The following is a 17,493-nucleotide window of genomic DNA, read 5'->3' on the forward strand; positions in this document are numbered from 1 at the left end:
CCACATGTATGAATATGAATCGCACAGTTAAAGAAAAGTTAATTTGCCAGTTAGTTAAACTGGCCTGGCATTGATGGTAGAACCATATAGGCCAGTAATGGGAGTTAACCTCTGTAGCAAGTTTAGGGTAAGTTAGGATGCAGCCAAACCTAAAGTACATACTGCTTCTAGTTTGAGTACTGCAATGTTGTTTACAATTATTTTGTCATTTACTTTCAGATCAAAACCATATTAAGTGGTTTTATCATTAGGGGCTATCTAGGAAAGTGGACCCTCATCATTAAGACCGTCACTCTGGTTTTGGCTGTGTCTTCAGGCCTCAGCCTGGGAAAAGAAGGCCCTCTAGTACATGTGGCCTGCTGCTGCGGCAATATTGTCTGTCATCTGTGTACAAAATACAGAAAGAATGAAGCCAAAAGAAGAGAGGTAAGTGGATATTGTTGTGTACTTTGCAATTATTGCACCAATGTTGAAGCATTCCTCCTTGGCAGCTTAATGCAGAGCTGCTAATGATCTGGCAAAGACAGGGAAACTTATGAAAAAATGAGTTGCAGGGGAAAGTAAAGTTCAAGGGAAGCTGAAGGAGATTTAAGTGAGAAGAAGGTTTTGAAAGGATTTAAATATGAAGATGAAAAATTTAAATTGGGGAATTGGGAACTAATGCAATTCAACAATAACAGGAGTAGTACTTGAGTAGGATGTGCTGCAGGGATAGGATATGAACAACAGAGTTTTGAATCAGCTGAAGAACTTTGAGGGTGGAGAATACAGGACAGTTAGGTGAGTTTTTTGAAAAGTAAATTCTAGAGATTATAAAGGCATGTTAACAGGCTTAGATGTAAGCTTATGTCCATACTTGTGGCTCTTCCTGACACAAAAATGCAGTAAAAGAGTGAAGACCAGCTGCCAATTTTGTGTTACTTTCATCAAAAATTGTGTTCGAAGGTATGGGCTGTAAATGCAATAACTCCTGATGATTAGTGTAATATTGGGGGGAGGAGATGTGTTGGTGCGGGCGTGTTTCTGAATTTATATTGCAAATCTACTCAAGCAAACAGTCGTTTCCCTGGACCTTCTGGCACATTAGGTGTTAACAGTTGTGCTGAATTTGGCCAGTTTGGCTGTTCCATGTGATTTTACCCCAGTACAGAACTGGAAAATATTGAGCAATAAAGTGGTATTTTTATTGAGGGCACGAGGAAAATTTGTGGGAATTTCTACCATGGGAGGGAGGGAGTGTGGTGTTGCTTATTTTGAAATTGGGCTGGGAGAGAAAGAATTGAGGCACATTGTTATGATGGAGAAATTTATTTTGAAATGGAATCCCGACAGTGCTAGAAGGAGACCATTTCGTCCATCGAGTCTGTACTGACCCTCCAAAAGACACCCTACCTAGGACCACACTCTTACCCCATCCCCATAACCCAGTAACCCGACCTAACCTTTGGATACTAAGGGGCAATTTATCATGACCAATCCACCTAACATGCACATCTTTGGACTCTGGGAAGAAACCGGTGCACCCAGAGGAAACCCACGAAGACATGGGCAGAATGTGCAAACTCCACACAAGCAGTCACCTACAGTCGGAATTGAACCCGGGTCCCTGGCACTGTGACGCAGCAATACTAACCACTGTGCTACCGTGCCGCCCACAAGGGATTTTAGTCAAAGGGATGTTATTGCTTTTGCTGCACTAGGCCAAGAGATACATGTTGCTGCTGCTTGTTGGAAAAAAAAGACAATCAATTTGCCAGTATTGATGGGACTCACTGTAATGAGCACAAATGTAGTCCAAAATATTCCAAGACACCGAAGTAGCACAAAGAATTTCAGTAAGAGACGTAAGGATTGGAAGGGAGCATAATAACAATGGAGTAAGTGCTACGTAACACCATTGCCCCATTTTGTGGAAGAGTTATGAATGTGGCTCACTGTGCAAAAATGAACATTTAAAAAGACTGATAATTGAGCTCCACGGGAACTATGAAAAATGTGTGCCGGATTGAAATTGGCAAAAATTTAAATAATCCTTATTCTTGAGAACAGCAGAGGGACAATGATTGAGAAATTAGACCAGATTATAGCCAGATGTGTGGTATAGGAATTTATATTCCACAATACAGTTACCATCTCCATAAGAACAAGGCACTGGGATAATTTGTGTCTGGATTACAGTTAACTGATCTGTCCTTCAAAGCTTTTTATTTCTTACTATTTCCCTGAGGGCCCCTTTGAACTTCACTTTAAACAAATTTTTCAATGTCTGTAGCTAGTCTAAGAAAAATACCACTCGGAACTGGGTCAATTTGAGAAATGTGGATGGAAGTGCTGACTTGTTGCTCGATATTCCATTCAATTGCATGGTTTACAATGAAGATGAAACCCCATCAATGTGCGAATGGGAGGAAGGGAAATATCTTCACCTCTGAAATGCTCAGATGACAGCACAAAGCTGTATAATCTTCAGTTTGAAAAACGGCTACTCTACTTTGTGCCTCCCAACCAATTTCATATCCATGCTGTCATTACCCCCTTAAACTTTTGGGCTTTAATTTTACCAGCAGATCTATTATATAGTACTTTTATGGAACTTCTTTTGGAAGTTAGTTTACACAACAAAGGAATAACAAGGTTCTAAACACAAGAGTTTAGAACCACATGATTGATCCTTTATCTTTCGTCATTGCAGCTATATTTAACCAAGATATAATGCACAGTTGGAAACTTTGGTATAGGTTTTATGCCCATTCTTACAGAACGTGGATGTATGAAAATAAATGCATAACTTGAATGTTTAACCCTTTTGTATGTGGACTCTCTCATCCACCTCAATTACAATTACAGAATTTAGCTGTGCCTCAGAACATTGACCATAAAGCACCGCATAAGCCTTCATTAGGTGCATTTCGATCCCATGGCACATGCACTTTTTAAAAAATGTATCCAATTAAGGGGCAATTTAGCGTGTCCAATCCACCTACTCTGTACATCTTTTGGGTTGTGGAGGTGAGACCCAAGCAGACCCAGGGACAATGTGAAAGCTCCACACGGACGGTGTCCCGGGGGGCGGGACTGAACCCGTGTCCTTGCCAACGTGAGGCAGCAGTGCTCACTACTGCACCTCTGTGCCGTTCCCCCGGCACACGCACGTATGACGTGTATCTGTTCCATCTTTGACAAACTCTACATTGTGTGATCTTCATCAACTTTGTTTTCTAGGTACTATCTGCAGCTGCAGCAGCCGGTGTCTCTGTAGCTTTTGGTGCCCCCATTGGAGGGGTTTTATTTAGTCTCGAAGAGGTAAGAGATTTTGTCACAATTTAACTTTAAAAATTAGACCAATATCTAAATATCTAATATCTAAATATACTCGACACGGAATCAGGTGTAGGTGAATCAAAGAGCCATTTGTTCAATAAAAGTATGCATACAGGGGATAGCACCCTCAGATTGGTCTTAAGAGGCTACTCAAAGTTACATAGTTTCTTCCATATATTTATACCATCCTCGCGATGCTTCGTCATTGATTCACTGTTCTTATCTCACACATCTAGCTCTGTACGTCCGCAATTTCAAATGAAGTCACAGAATGACCTGACCTTTTAAAACATGCAACGCTCGCGGTTTATTCAAAAACGAGAACTTGCCTTGTCAAGCCTGACAGTTTTGTTCAATCATCCACTTATCTTCACCTGACCCTGAGGTCACATTACTTTCTACGCCTACTCTAGCAATCCTTTTTACTGCAAGCACTTTTAAATCTTATGCCAGCAATTTGGGCAAGCCTGAGTATCCCATTGTACCACATCAAATCACCAAGAACCTTTTAATAGCAAAGAGAACCTGCAGAAACTGGGTAGCAGTACAAGTTTGTGCTTGAGTCTTGGGCAGAATTCAATGAGGTTACCTTTGAACTTGTACTGAGAATTTCTGAGAGCATTGGAGAAAAGCTTGGATTCTAAAGCATGTAATTTGTCCAGCCAATCTGTAATCATTTTAGCCCCTGTTTTGTTTTCTGTAAATCTGTGTCTGGTTTTAATCCAATCCATTGATTTCCATTTTTATTTTTGCCAGACTACTTATTTTTAATGTCTTAATGTTTATATAAGTTAAAATGTTTTTGTTTTTTTTGGAGTATTGAATGCAACCTGCCAAAGATGATCACTAAATCAATTCAATATGGATCTTTGTGAATTTAATCCTTGTTTCAGCATCAATCTTTCATGATTGCACAGGACCACTTGAATGTTCCAACAGTGAAACAGATTTTTTGAAAGCTGTAGGAAACAATAGTCAAAAGACATTGGCCAGACTTTTCCAGCCCTTCATGCCAGGATCGTTCACTGTCGATGTGAACGGAGCTTTTGATTTTAGCCAGCCTCTCCCAGAGAGAACACACAGGAGGGAGTTGGAAAATTCCAGCCATTGACTATTGTATCACCAGTCCTTTTAAAATTATGGGCATACCTCAGGGTCAGGTGAAGATAAGTGGATGATTGAACAAAACTGTCAGGCTTGACAAGGCAAGTTCCTGTTCAGAACAGAGCTGGTAGCTGAGTGTGTACTGATTGTAGTGTTAATGGATGTTCTGTAGTCTCCCAACTAATTGTCTATTGGTCTGGGATAAATATGTTTCATTTTGGAAATTTTAACAGTGATTATCCTCAAGAGATGGACAAATGGGCCAATCTGTAGAACAAATTATACTAACTTGACATCAGTAACAACCTTGTAAAGTAAGTGAGCTAACATCCATGACATAGAGTCAGCAAAACCTTGCCTTTTGGAGAAGAATTTGGTGATCGCATCCTATGGTCCACACTCTTGGCTTTAGCTACCTTTTTCTATTGTTGGCTTGGAAAAATAATTGCCTAATATCAAGGAAGGCCCTGGCAAGATTGGTACTGATATTTGTGTAATTTAACTTGGAATGTTTGTTACAAAATGCGCCAGTAGCTTTCAAAAGACTAATTAACAGTCTTCTCTTTGACATTGTTTTATCTTTTATTTCTTCAGGTTAGCTATTACTTTCCTCTGAAGACTTTATGGAGATCATTTTTTGCAGCATTGGTTGCAGCCTTCACACTCCGATCTATTAATCCGTTTGGGAATAGCCGTCTTGTGCTATTCTATGTAGAATTCCATAGCCCCTGGCATTTGTTGGAATTAGTCCCTTTCATCCTTTTGGGAATCTTTGGAGGACTATGGGGAGCGTTCTTTATACGTGCCAACATTGCCTGGTGCAGAAGGCGCAAGACCACCAAATTAGGGAAGTACCCAGTTCTTGAGGTCCTTGTTGTGACAGCCATCACAGGTATTATTGCTTTTCCAAATGACTACACCAAGATGAGTACCAGTGGGCTCATTTCAGAGTTGTTCAACGACTGTGGACTTCTGGACTCATCACAACTCTGTGATTATATTAATGATGTCAACAGCACCAAAAATATTGATGACATGCCAGATCGTGCAGCAGGGAAAGGCGTTTACATGGCAATGTGGCAGCTCGCTCTAGCACTACTGTTTAAAATTTTCATCACAATATTCACATTTGGTATGAAGGTAAGGAGGAATTTCAGGTAGACGTATATTTTATATACATTTATGAAAAGTACTGAGCAAGTAATGGTGTCTGAATGGATTTTCTCGCTATGTTTTGAATGTACACAATTATATACCGCAGAACAAGAACAATGCAACAATACATTTATATTGTAGCATTGTTTCTGTGAGGGTTGGTGGTATTCAGTTGCTGGGTGCATCATGGCAAAAAACAATTCTGGCATCAATTGACATTTACACCTGTGCATTTCCACCAGGGGTCACTGGGTAGTAATCAGAATCCTGGCAATTCCTTGCTCCTACCCCTCACCAATTCATTCCAATTTATCACCACCACAGCTGAGTTCAGCTCACTAACAAGGTATTGCACATCAAAAATGGCATTTCTCAAATGAAACATTTCTCAAGGCCACATCCTACTCCTCGGGTCAACATCCAAGGTCACATGATACTATTTTTAATTCATTTATTCAGGTGTGGGCTTCACTGGTAAAACCGGAATTTGTTGCCCATCCCTAATTGTTCTTGACCTGACTCGCTTGCTAGGCCATTTTAGAGGTCAGTTAAAAGTCAACCACATTACTGTGGATTTGGAGTCACATGTAGGCTAGACCATCTAAGGATGACAGATTTTCTTCCCCAAAGGAAATTAGTGAATCAGATGGGATTTTACACCAATCAATGAGTTTCATAGTCACCATTACTGAGACCTAGTTTTCAATTCCAGATTTTATTGATTGAGTTTAAATTCCACCATTTGCCATGGCAGGATTTTAACTTATTTCCTGGAGCATTAGCACGAGGCCCTTGATTATTTGCCCAGTGACATCATCACTGTCTTCCCTCAGACGAGAGCAGGAGTTATCCTGGTGTCCATGTTGATATTTATTCCTCAACCGATGTAAATTGGATTATCTAGTCATTTATCTCATTGTTGTTGGATTTTTCTATGTGTCTTTTAAATATAAGCCCATCAGTTGTTTTCTCTCATTAGCCTCCACTCTGTGCTGGCCTCCTTGCAGGCCAGTATTGTGCCCACCCTTTATTCAGGTCTCCACCAATGTTCGTCTTTTCTCTCTCACTTCTCCAACTAGTATGCCATCCTTTTTTCTTGTTCTCTCCAGCCTCCAGCTCTTAGCCACAAATGAAGTCAAGATGGATGCACTTAATTTTGTTGGAACAGTTAGATCATTTTAGGTAATTTTTATTATCAAATATGAAATCCATTTGCTCCAGAACTTCATGATCTTTCTCCAACTAAGTTAAGTGTACCCATTTATAGTACTTATAAAATATGTATGTGCAATGTATATTAACTATCTTAGAAATCAAATTTGTTCCAATGGAGCAGGAGGCAAGGGTTTGAAATGATAAAGCAAACAAATTGAGGTGGGTGTGGAAATGTACTTCATTGAACCTAATTGAGGGGAAAGTAGGATAATATAATGGAAATCCCAAGTTAGGCGTAAGTGATTATCAAATTTTAAATAAACAAAAAAGATTGCTGAAAAGTACAATGATTACTGATGCAACTGAAACATTCAACAAAGATAAGTGCAAATAGGAAGGTTATGTACACAAAGCTAAAAGCTTTGGAAGTACATCATGTTGCAACTGTTCCTTTCAGTATTTTTTTAAACAAATGTGTAATTTTGAAAGAATAGAAACAGAAAATGGGAGCAAGAGTAGGCCATTCAGCCCTTCGGGCCTGCTCCACCATTTAACATGATCATGGCTGATTCTCTATTTCAACACCATACTCCAGCTCTCTCCCCATACCACTTGACACCTTTAGAGTCTAGAAATCTATCTATTTTCTTCTTAAATATACCCAGTGATTTGGCCTCCACAGCCTTCTGGGGTAGAGAATTCCACAGGTTTGCCACCATCTCAGTGAAGAAATTCCTCCTCAGTTCTTATCCTGAGACTGACTCCTTAATCTCGACCACCTCCCCACCCCCTCAAAGGAAACAACATCACTGCATCCAGTCTGTCCAGCCCTGTCAGAATTTTATGGGTGGAATTCACCCCCCCCCCCCAACGCCGGGTGGGAGAATCGCCGGGGCGCCGCGCGAGTCCCACCACGCCACACTGGCACCCGCACGCGATTCTCCCACCCCCCTCAAACCGGCACGGCGAGATTTATGGCTGGCTGCTGGAAGAATCGCCGCCCGCTGTTTGTAATGGGCGAGCGGCGATTCTCCGGCCCGGATGGGCCGAGCGGCCTGCCCAATATGACAGATTCCCGCCGGCGCCGTCCACACCTGGTCGCTGCCAGCGGGAACAGCGCGGGAATGCTGGGGGGGCGGCCTGTGGGTGGGGGGGGGGGAGAAGGGGGATCCAGCACCGGGGGGGGAGCTCAGAAGGGGTCTGGCCCATGATCAGTGCCCACTGATCGGCGGGCCGGCCTCTCTGAAGGAGGATCTCCTTTCCTCCGCCGCCCCGCAAGATCAATCCAACATTTCTTGCGGGGCGCCCGCGGGGAGGACGGCAACCGCGCATGCACGGATTGGCGCCTGCCAAACTGCGCATGCGCGGGTGACGTCATTTACGTGGCGCTGGCCGCGTAATTTACGCAGCGCCGCTTTTACTCGGCGCCAAGGCCCGGTGCGCGTAAATGACGCGGCGCCACTCCTAACCCCCCCCCCCCCCCCGGGGGTGGGAGAATAGGGGGCGAGGAGCGGCCTCCGACGCTGGAGTGAAACACTCCGGTTTTCACTCCGGCGTCGGGACTTAGTCTCCCGATGGGAGAATCTCGCCCTATATGTTTCAGTGATGGAAATCCCTCTCATTCTTCTATATTCCAATGAATGCAGGCCCAGTCAACCCAATTTACCCTTGTATGACGATCCTGCCATCACAGGAATCAGTCTGGTGAAACTTCGCTGCACTCGCTCTATAGTAAATATATCCTTTCTTCAATAAGGAGATCAAAACTGCACACAATGGGACTTCCGGTGGCAGCAATGCGGAGCTAAGCCGCACATTCGGCAGCTCCCGCTGAAAACGGACTTTGGGGCTCTTTTCAGGGCCCCCAACGGAACTTTATCGGCAAATCCCGACGTGGGAAGAGGACAGGAGTCGACCCCTACGGTCCTATGGTCCGGACCAGGAGTGGGGCAAGGAGAAAAACGGTGGAAGCACCCCTGAAAAGCGGGGGAAGAAAGACAAAATGGAGGCCGGGAGGACTGGTGGCAGTGGGCGCATGAGCAGCAGGCAACTCTGCTGCGCTGCTTCCAGGAGCTTACGGTGGAGCTGCTGGAGTTGTTGACGGTTACCACCAGAGAGCTGATGGAGACCCAAACAGCCCAGGGGGCCGCGATTCGGGAGCTGCAGAAGCAGGCCTCCGAAAGGGAGGATGAGGCCGTGGTGTCGCGGGGAAGGTGGAGATGCACAAGGCGCTCCATAAAAGATGGCAGGAGCGGTTCGAGGAGCTGGACAACCGGTCGAGACAGAAGAATTTGCGGATCCTGGGCCTCACGGAGGGGTCGGACCTGGCGGCCTATGTGGTTGTTATGTTGAACTCGCTGATGGGGGCTGGGTCCTTCCAGGGGCCCCTGGAGTTAGAGGGGGCCCACAGAATTCTGGCTAGGAGGCCCAAGCCGAACGAGCCGCTGCAGGCGGTGCTGGTGAGGTTCCACCGGTTCATGGATCGTGAGTGTGTGCTCCGGTGGGCCTAGAAGGAGCGGAGCAGCAAGCGGGAGAACACGGAGGTGCGGATCTTCCAGGACTGGAGTGCGGAGGTGGCGAAGCGGAGGGCCGGGTTTAACCGGACGAAGGCGGTGCTCCACAGACGGAGCGTCTGTGGGTCACCTATAAGGATCGGCACCATTATTTTGAGTCCCCGGAGGAGGCGTGGGCCTTTGTGCAGGCCGAGAAATTGGACTCAAACTGTGGGTCTAAGGTGGGGGATGCTGTATAATACTGTACTTGTATTTGCTTGGTTTAATGTAAGATGTGGGTTGGCCTTAGGGTGGGTGGGGTGATGTCGTTATGTCTTTTTTGTATGGGTTTTTCTGTATGGGTCTGGTGGGTGAGTTCGGGGAGGGGGGTAAACGTGGAGTTCGGGGAGCAGGTTGGGGGAACTGACGATGGGAGTTGCCCTAGAGGAGGTGGGGCTGGGCAGTGCGAAAGCGCGGGCTTTTCTCGGGTTTCTCGCACTGGGAGATGGTGGGGGGCAGAGTCGAAGCTAAGAAGCGCGGCCGTTGCTGGCTGTTTTCTTTTCCCACGCAAGAGCGGGGGGGGGGGGGGGGGGGGCATTGACGGGCACGATGGAGGAGGCGTAGTCCCATGTGGGGAGGAGTCGAAGGTAGGGCGGGAGTCGCCGGGGTCAGCAGAAGTTAGCTGGCTCACGGGAGTGCTATGGAGGGAGGGGCGCGACTAGGAGGGGTCCTAGCCTGGGGGGGGGGGGGTACCGGGTTGCTGCTGGAACGGTCAGGAAGGGGCTGGAGGATGCAGGGGGTGCTGGAGGGGGGGGGGGGGGGGAGTTGCTGCTGTGGGGAACTGGCAGAACGGGGGACGCTGGCCGGTGGTGGGCAAGGGATGGGTTATGGCTAATCGGCAGGGGAGGGGGGCCTCTGATCCAGCTGATAACCTGGATTTTGAGGGGGCTGAATGGGCCCGGGTGTTTGCACACCTGAAGGGGCTGAAGGCGGATGTGGCCATGCTCCAAGAGACGCACCTGAAAGTGGCGGACCAGGTTCGGCTGAGGAAGGGATGGGTTGGAAGAGTCGGGGGGGGTGGCGATCCTGGTGGGGAAGAATGTGTCGTTTGAGGCATTAAATGTGGTGGCTCACAGTGGCGGGAGGTATGTGATGTTGAGTGGTAAGCTACAGGGGGAGCGGGTGGTGTTGGTGAATGTTTACGCCCCAAATTGGGACGATGCGGGGTTTATGCGGCGTATGTTGGGCCGCATTCCGGACCTGGAGGTGGGGGGCCTGATCATTGGGGGGGGGGGGGGGGGGGGGGACTTCAACACGGTACTGGATCCCCCATTGGATCGATCCAAGTCCCGGATGGGTAGGAGGCCGGCGGCGGCTAAGGTGTTGAGGGGATTTGTGGACCAGATTGGGGGAGGGGGGGTGTGGATCCCTGGAGGTTTGCGAGGCCAAGGGCCAGGGAGTACTCGTTTTTCTCCCACGTGCATAAGGCCTGTTCGAGGATTGATTTCTTTGTCCTGAGCAGGGGGCTGGTTTCGAGAGTGGAGGATGTGGAATACTCCGCCATTGCCATTTCAGATCATGCCCCACACTGGGTGGACCTCGGGCTGGGGGAAGGGAGGGACCAACGTCCGCTCTGGCGCTTGGAAGTGGGGCTGCTGACAGATGAGGAGGTGGTCGAGAGGGTTCGGGGGTGTATCGAGAGGTACCTTGAGGCCAACGACAAAGGGGAGGTGTGGGGACGGTCTGGGAGGCATTGAAGGCGGTGACTAGAGGGGAATTGATTTCCATCCGAACCCATAGGGAGAGGGGGGAGCAGAGGGAGAGACTGATAGGGGAGATTGTGAGGGTGGATAGGAGATATGCGGAGGCTCCACAGGAGGGATTGCTGGGGGAGAGGCAGAGCCTTCAGGCCAGGTTCGACCTATTGACTACCAGAAAGGCGGAAGCTCAGTGGAGGAAAGCACAGGGGGCCGTGTATGAATATGGGGAGAAGGCGAGCAGGATGCTGGCACACCAGTTCCGAAAGCGGGACACGGCCAGGGAGATTGGGGGAGTGACGGATAGAGCTGGGAAGGTGGTGCGGAGGGGGATAGATGTTAATAGGGTCTTCAGGGACATCTATGGGGAACTGTACCAGTCGGAACCCCCGGTGGAGGGGGGGTGGAATGGGGCGCTTCTTGGACAAGCTGCGATTTCCGAGGGTGGAGGAGGAGCAGGTGGAAGGACTGGGGGCGCCGATCGAGCTGGAGGAGGTGGTTAAAGGGATAGGAAGCATGCAGTCGGGGAAGGAGCCGGGGCCGGATGGGTTTCCGGCGGAATTTTATAAAAGGTATGTGGACCTGTTGGGCCCCCTATTGGTTCGGACCTTTAACGAGGCAGGGGGGAGGGCTTTGCCCCCAACTATGTCACGGGCGCTGACTTCCTTGATCCTGAAGCGGGACAAGGACCCTCTGCAGTGCGGGTCATATAGGCTAATTTCGCTGCTAAATGTCGACGCCAAGCTGCTGGCAAAGATCCTCGCCACAAGAATAGAAGATTGCGTGCCCGGGGTCATTCATGAGGACCAGATGGGGTTTGTGAAGAGAAGGCAGTTGAATACGAACATGCGAAGGCTCCTCAACGTTATTATGATGCCGGCTGTGGAAGGGGAGGCGAGATAGTGGTGGCATTGGATGCAGAGAAGGCATTTGATAGGGTTGAGTGGGAGTATCTGTGGGAGGTGTTGGAGAGGTTTGGGTTTGGGGAGGGGTTTATCCGTTGGGTGAGGCTGCTCTAAGAGGCCCCGATGGCGAGTGTAGCCACAAATAGGAGGTCGGAGTACTTTCGGCTGGACCGGGGGACGAGACAGGGGTGCCCCCGTCCCCCTTGCTCTTCGCGTTGGCGATTGAGCCCCTGGCCATGGCGTTGAGGGAGTCAGGGAACGGGAGGGGCCTGGTGCGGGGTGGGGTGGAGCATCGAGTGTCGCTTTATGCGGACGACCTGTTGCTGTATGTGGCGGACCCGGTGGGGGGGATGCCGGAGGTGATGAGGATTCTTAGTGAATTCAGGGGTTTCCCTGGGTATAGGTTGAACCTGGGCAAGAGCGAGTTGTTCGTGATGCATCCGGGGGATCAGGAGGAGGGGATTGGTAGGCTCCCACTGAAGCAGGCAGGGAAGAGCTTCAGGTACCTGGCGTCCAGGTGGCTGGGAGTTGGGGGGGCCCTGCACAAGCTCAACCTCACAGGTTGGTGGAGCAGATGGAGGAGGAGTTCAAGAGGTGGGATATGTTACCGCTGTCACTGGCGGGGAGGGTGCAGTCCGTTAAGATGACGGTGCTCCCAAGGTTTTTGTTCCTGTTCCAGTGCCTCCCCATCCTTATCCCGAAGGCCTTTTTTAGGCGGGTCAACAGGAGTATTACGGGATTTATGTGGGCGCATGGGACTTTGAGGGTGAGAAGAATGTTCTTGGAACGGGGCAGAGATAGAGGGGGGGCTGGCGTTGCCCAACCTCTGTGGGTATTATTGGCTGCTAACGCAGCGATGGTGCGGATGGTGCGTAAGTGGGTAATGGATGAGGAAGGGGCAGCATGGAAGAGGATGGAGGTGGCGTCATGTGTGGGCACGAGCTGGTAACTGCGCCGTTGCCGCTCCCTTCAACGAGGTATACCATGAGCCCGGTGGTGGCGGCTACCCTCAAAATTTGGGGGCAATGGAGACGGCATAGGGGAGAAGTGGGGGGCTCGATACAGGGGAACCATCGGTTTGTCCCAGGGAGCATTGATGGCGGATTTCTGGGCTGGCACAAAGTAGGGGTTAGGAGGTTGAGGGACCTGTTTGTGGTGGGGAGGTTCGCGAGCTTGGAGGAGTTAGAGGGGAAGTTTGGGCTCCCCCGGGGAACATGTTTAGGTACATACAGGTGAGGGGGTTTGCCAGCCGGCAGGTGGAGGGGTTCCCCTTGCTGCCCCCACGTGGGGTGTGGGACAGGGTGCTCTCGGGGGTGTGGGTTGGGGGAGGGAGGATTTCGGACATATACCGGGTGATGCAGGAGGTAGACGAGGCCTCGGTCAAGGAACTGAAGGGTAAATGGGAAGAGGAGCTGGGTGAGGAGATTGAGGAGGAGACGTGGGCGGATGCCCTGGAGAGAGTGAATTCCTCCTCTTCCTGTGCGAGGCTTAGCCTCATACAGTTCAAGGTGCTGCATAGGGCCCACGTGACTGGGACGAGGATGAGTAGGTTTTTCGGGGCCGAAGACAGGTGTGCTAGGTGTTCCGGGGAGGCCAGCAAACCATGCCCTTATGTTTTGAGCGTGCCCAGCGCTGGGGGAGTTTTGGAAGGGGGTAGCAAGGACGGTGTCGAGGGTGGTGGGATCCAGGGTCAAGCCAGGCTGGGGATTCGCAATTTTTGGGGTTGCAGTGGAGCCGGGAGTGCAGGAGGCGATAGAGGCCGGGGTCCTGGCCTTTGCGTCCCTAGTAGCCCGGCGGAGGATCTTGCTCCAGTGGAAGGATGCGAGGCCCCCAAGCATGGAGGCCTGGATCAATGATATGGCGGGGTTCATTAAATTGGAGAAGGTGAAATTTGCCCTGAGGTGATCGGTACAAGGGTTCTTTAGGCGGTGGCAGCCTTTCCTGGACTTCCTGGCAGAACGGTAGGGAAATAGGCCGGCAGCAGCAGCAACCCGGGGGGTGCGGGGGGAGGAGGAAGGGAGGGGGGGTTTGGTTCGGTGGGAGGGAGAACTGTGTACATGGGTTTGTGGGATGTGGCGGGTGTTATCTCTTTCACTTTTGTTGTTTGGGTGTTCTTTTGTTTTTTATTTTGTTTGTAGTTGCTTTTGAAGTTGGGTGGGTGTTGTTCTTGGGCTGTTACCGCGGTTGTTTTGTTAATATTGTTGTGATGTTTATATTTTGTAAAAATTTCAATAAAATTTTTTTTTTTTTAAACTGCACACAATGCTGCAGGTGTGGTCTCACCAAGGCCCAGTACAGCTGCAGTCAAACATCCTTGCTCCTGCACACAAGTCCTTTTGCAATGAAGGCCAACATACGATTTGCCTTCCTAACTGTTTGCTGTACCTGCATGCTTACTTTTAGTGACTAGTGTACTAGGACACACAGTCCCCTTTCTATGCCATTTTCCCAATCTGTCACCATTTAAATATAACTCCACCCGTTTCCGTCCGGAATGGATAACTTCACATTTATCCACGTCATACTGCATTTGCTGTTTATTTGTCCACACACTCAATTTGTCTAAATTACCTTGAAACCTTTTAACATCCTCCACACAGTTCACCTTCCCACCAAATTTTGTTGCATCAGCAAACTTGGAAATATTACTTTTGGTTCCCTCATCCAAATCATTGATGTGTATTGTGAATAGTTGGGCCCAAGCACTGATCCCACCAGGACCCCACTAGTCATCACCTGCAACTTCAAAAACGACCCATTTATTAATGCGCTATTTCCTGTCTGCTAACCTATTCCCAATCCATGCCAATATATTACCCTCCAATCCCATGTGCTTTAATTTTGCACACTCATCTCTTATGTGGGACTTTATCAAAGTTTTCTGAAAATCCAAATACGCTACCCACACTGGTTTTGCCTTATCTATTCTGCTAGTTACATCCTCAAAATACTTTGTCAAACATGATTTACCTTTCATAAATCCACATTGACTTTGTCTAATCCTGTGGATATTTTATAAGTGTCCTGTTATCCTTTACAATAGATTCCAGCATTTTCTCCACAACTGATGGATATTTGAATTTCAATGATTTCTTGGGGGTTTCTCCTGTACACATATTTTTTAGCAGTACAATACAAAATAGGATAAGAAACAACTCCCAAGTGATGCCATTGGATAATACGCTGAAATTGTTCCTCATCTGGCAATCAGCTCCTGCTTTTAATGTGCTGTGCCCTGTGACATGGTGGAGTAGACCAAAGCAATGTGTTATGGCAGAGCAGAGCAATGTATTCCAGCTCGCATACGAGTTTAGTTTGCAAATGTGGGGTGACTACCATTATAGGTTTGTTTGGCAATGTTAGTCCTTTATTTATGTTGATATGGGGGAGGTAGCTACCTCCAATTGGAAGTGTGCTGTAGGGTTATAATGTGTGTGGTTATACTATCAAGATCTGAGACTACAATAGTTGTATGCATTAAATATCTGACATGACTTCTATTCTCCAATTTTTATGCAGGTTCCCTCAGGGCTCTTCATACCAAGCATGGCTGTGGGTGCTATAGCTGGAAGACTTCTAGGAGTGGGAATGGAACAGCTTGCTTACTATCACCATGACTGGATCATCTTTAGAGGTTGGTGTAGTCCAGGAGCTGACTGCATCACTCCTGGGTTATACGCCATGGTTGGTGCTGCTGCGTGCCTCGGTAAGAAAACAAATTGAAAAATTAACGGTTTGTAATTCAGGGACAATAGTTCTTTTCCGACTGACCAATTTGTCTCGTGTCCAGTAATATGCACCACTTGCTGCATTGAAAACCAATTTGTTTCTTCCCTGTGAGTAAGCAATTATAAAGTTTTTATAATGCTTAAATGCTACAGTACTGCACTTTCCTACTCATACTCTTCTCGACACTCAAAATCCTGGATCACTGGTGTTGTTGTTGTACTTTGTTTCTCTCTTGAATATTATTAACAACTTAAGCTGTGCTCAAGTTTTGCATTAACTAAACTATGGGTGCGATTTTACAGAAATGAAACAAGGACCCGTGTCGAGCGTATTTAGCCAGGTGTTTCACAGCACCGACAGATCAACCCCACTGTCAAATGGGATTCTGCTTCGTTTCGGGACCTCAGCAAGAATGCCCCGTTGAAACCGCACTCGGTCCCATTTCCTGCACTAACAAGCTCCGCATACTAGTACAGGAAGAGATCCATGCATTATTTTTAAATGGCGTCCCAATATCGAGACCTCTCCCAACCCGACCTCCAGACCCTTCTCTCTTTTCCCCCCCCCCAACGGCCCAATTCACCTGTAAGGGGGTCATCGTGCCCCCTGTACACCATATCATAAGGGCAAAGCACCCCCAGCCCAATCCCCAGTGCGAGCACCAGGTACCTTGACACTGCCAGCTTGGCACTGCCCCAGCCAGGCTGACAGTGCCTCCTGGGCAGTCTGACAGTGCCATGGTGGCACTGTCAGGGTGCGGTGCTGGGAGGAAAGCCTGCTGCAAAGAACCCATCCTCAAAAGCAAGGACTATTATCCTTTTCCCTTAATGTTTATTTTTAACCCCTTCCCATCAGAGGATGGGACAGTTAAAGGAGGGAGGGGGGGATAGGTTAGATTGGCGTTATTCTGTTGTAATTCCTGTATATTTCATCTTTATTGCTGTTACAAATAAACATTATTTGTGTTTTAACTTACAAACCTGGTGAGTGTAAGGCCAAGGAATTTGGGAATTTTTTTTTTACAAATTATTGGTTAATTCACTTGTTTTGGGACTCAAAGGCCTGTAGGACTGGAATTGACTGCGCACTAGCTCAGGGTGTTATAACAGTATATCTTCTAAATAAGGTCTTTATTGCTTAATCAACATAGTGAAAGCTGTAAATTATAGATGCCTTAGGGACTAGCACAGCTGTCTTTTTTGTGGGCTTCCGTATTTTAAAAATGGTTATTTTTCAATTTATTAAAAAGAGTCAGTAGATTGTAGAGTTCTTTACCTATACATTCCTTGCAGCAGAGAGCCAAAGTAGCAGGCCTATTGTACCAGGATATCTCCACATTTGTCTACATAGCAATAAGAAAACTAAAATGTAATTAATTGTGTAATGTGCTTCGGAATGTTATGATGAACTAAAATATTTATTTTTATTGGATAATTGTGCCTCGGCTTTGTAAAATAATAATATTTACTGTCACAAGTAGGCTTACATTAACACTGCAATGAAGTTACTGTGAAAATCCCCTAGTCGCCACACTAAAGTGCCTGCTCGGGTACACAGAGGGAGATTTCAGAATGTCCAAATTACTTAACAGCACATCTTTCAGGACTGTGGGAGGAAACCAGAGCACCCGGAGGAAACCCTCGCAGACACACGGAGAATGTGCAGATTTCACACAGACAGTGACCCAAGTGGGAATCGAACCTGGGACCCTGGCGCTGTGAAGCAACAGTGCTAACCACTGTTGCTCACTGTACCTTGCCTAACCCAACCCAAATCACACCATGCTTCCAAATGTTGAGAGTCTAGGCCATTCTGCCCCAGTTTCTTAGCTTTTCATCCCTCTCTGAACCCAAATGATCTCTCCCTGCTCCAGTT

General features: G+C 47.7%; 1 protein-coding gene across 8 annotated transcripts in view; it reads left to right on the forward strand.

Moving 5' to 3' along the window:
* The window catches only part of clcn5b (chloride channel, voltage-sensitive 5b), a 116,483-nt gene that overhangs the window by 92,835 nt on the left and 6,155 nt on the right, over positions 1-17,493 (forward strand). For all 8 annotated transcript variants that reach the window (XM_038775583.1, XM_038775582.1, XM_038775586.1 and 5 more), the window contains 4 exons: positions 220-426; positions 3,223-3,303; positions 5,020-5,565; positions 15,409-15,595. In XM_038775583.1, the coding sequence (XP_038631511.1) occupies positions 220-426; positions 3,223-3,303; positions 5,020-5,565; positions 15,409-15,595 (1,021 nt within the window). The remainder of the gene's footprint in view (positions 1-219; positions 427-3,222; positions 3,304-5,019; positions 5,566-15,408; positions 15,596-17,493) is intronic.

Source organism: Scyliorhinus canicula, chromosome 17 (assembly GCF_902713615.1).
Source record: "Scyliorhinus canicula chromosome 17, sScyCan1.1, whole genome shotgun sequence".
NCBI lineage: Eukaryota > Metazoa > Chordata > Chondrichthyes > Carcharhiniformes > Scyliorhinidae > Scyliorhinus > Scyliorhinus canicula.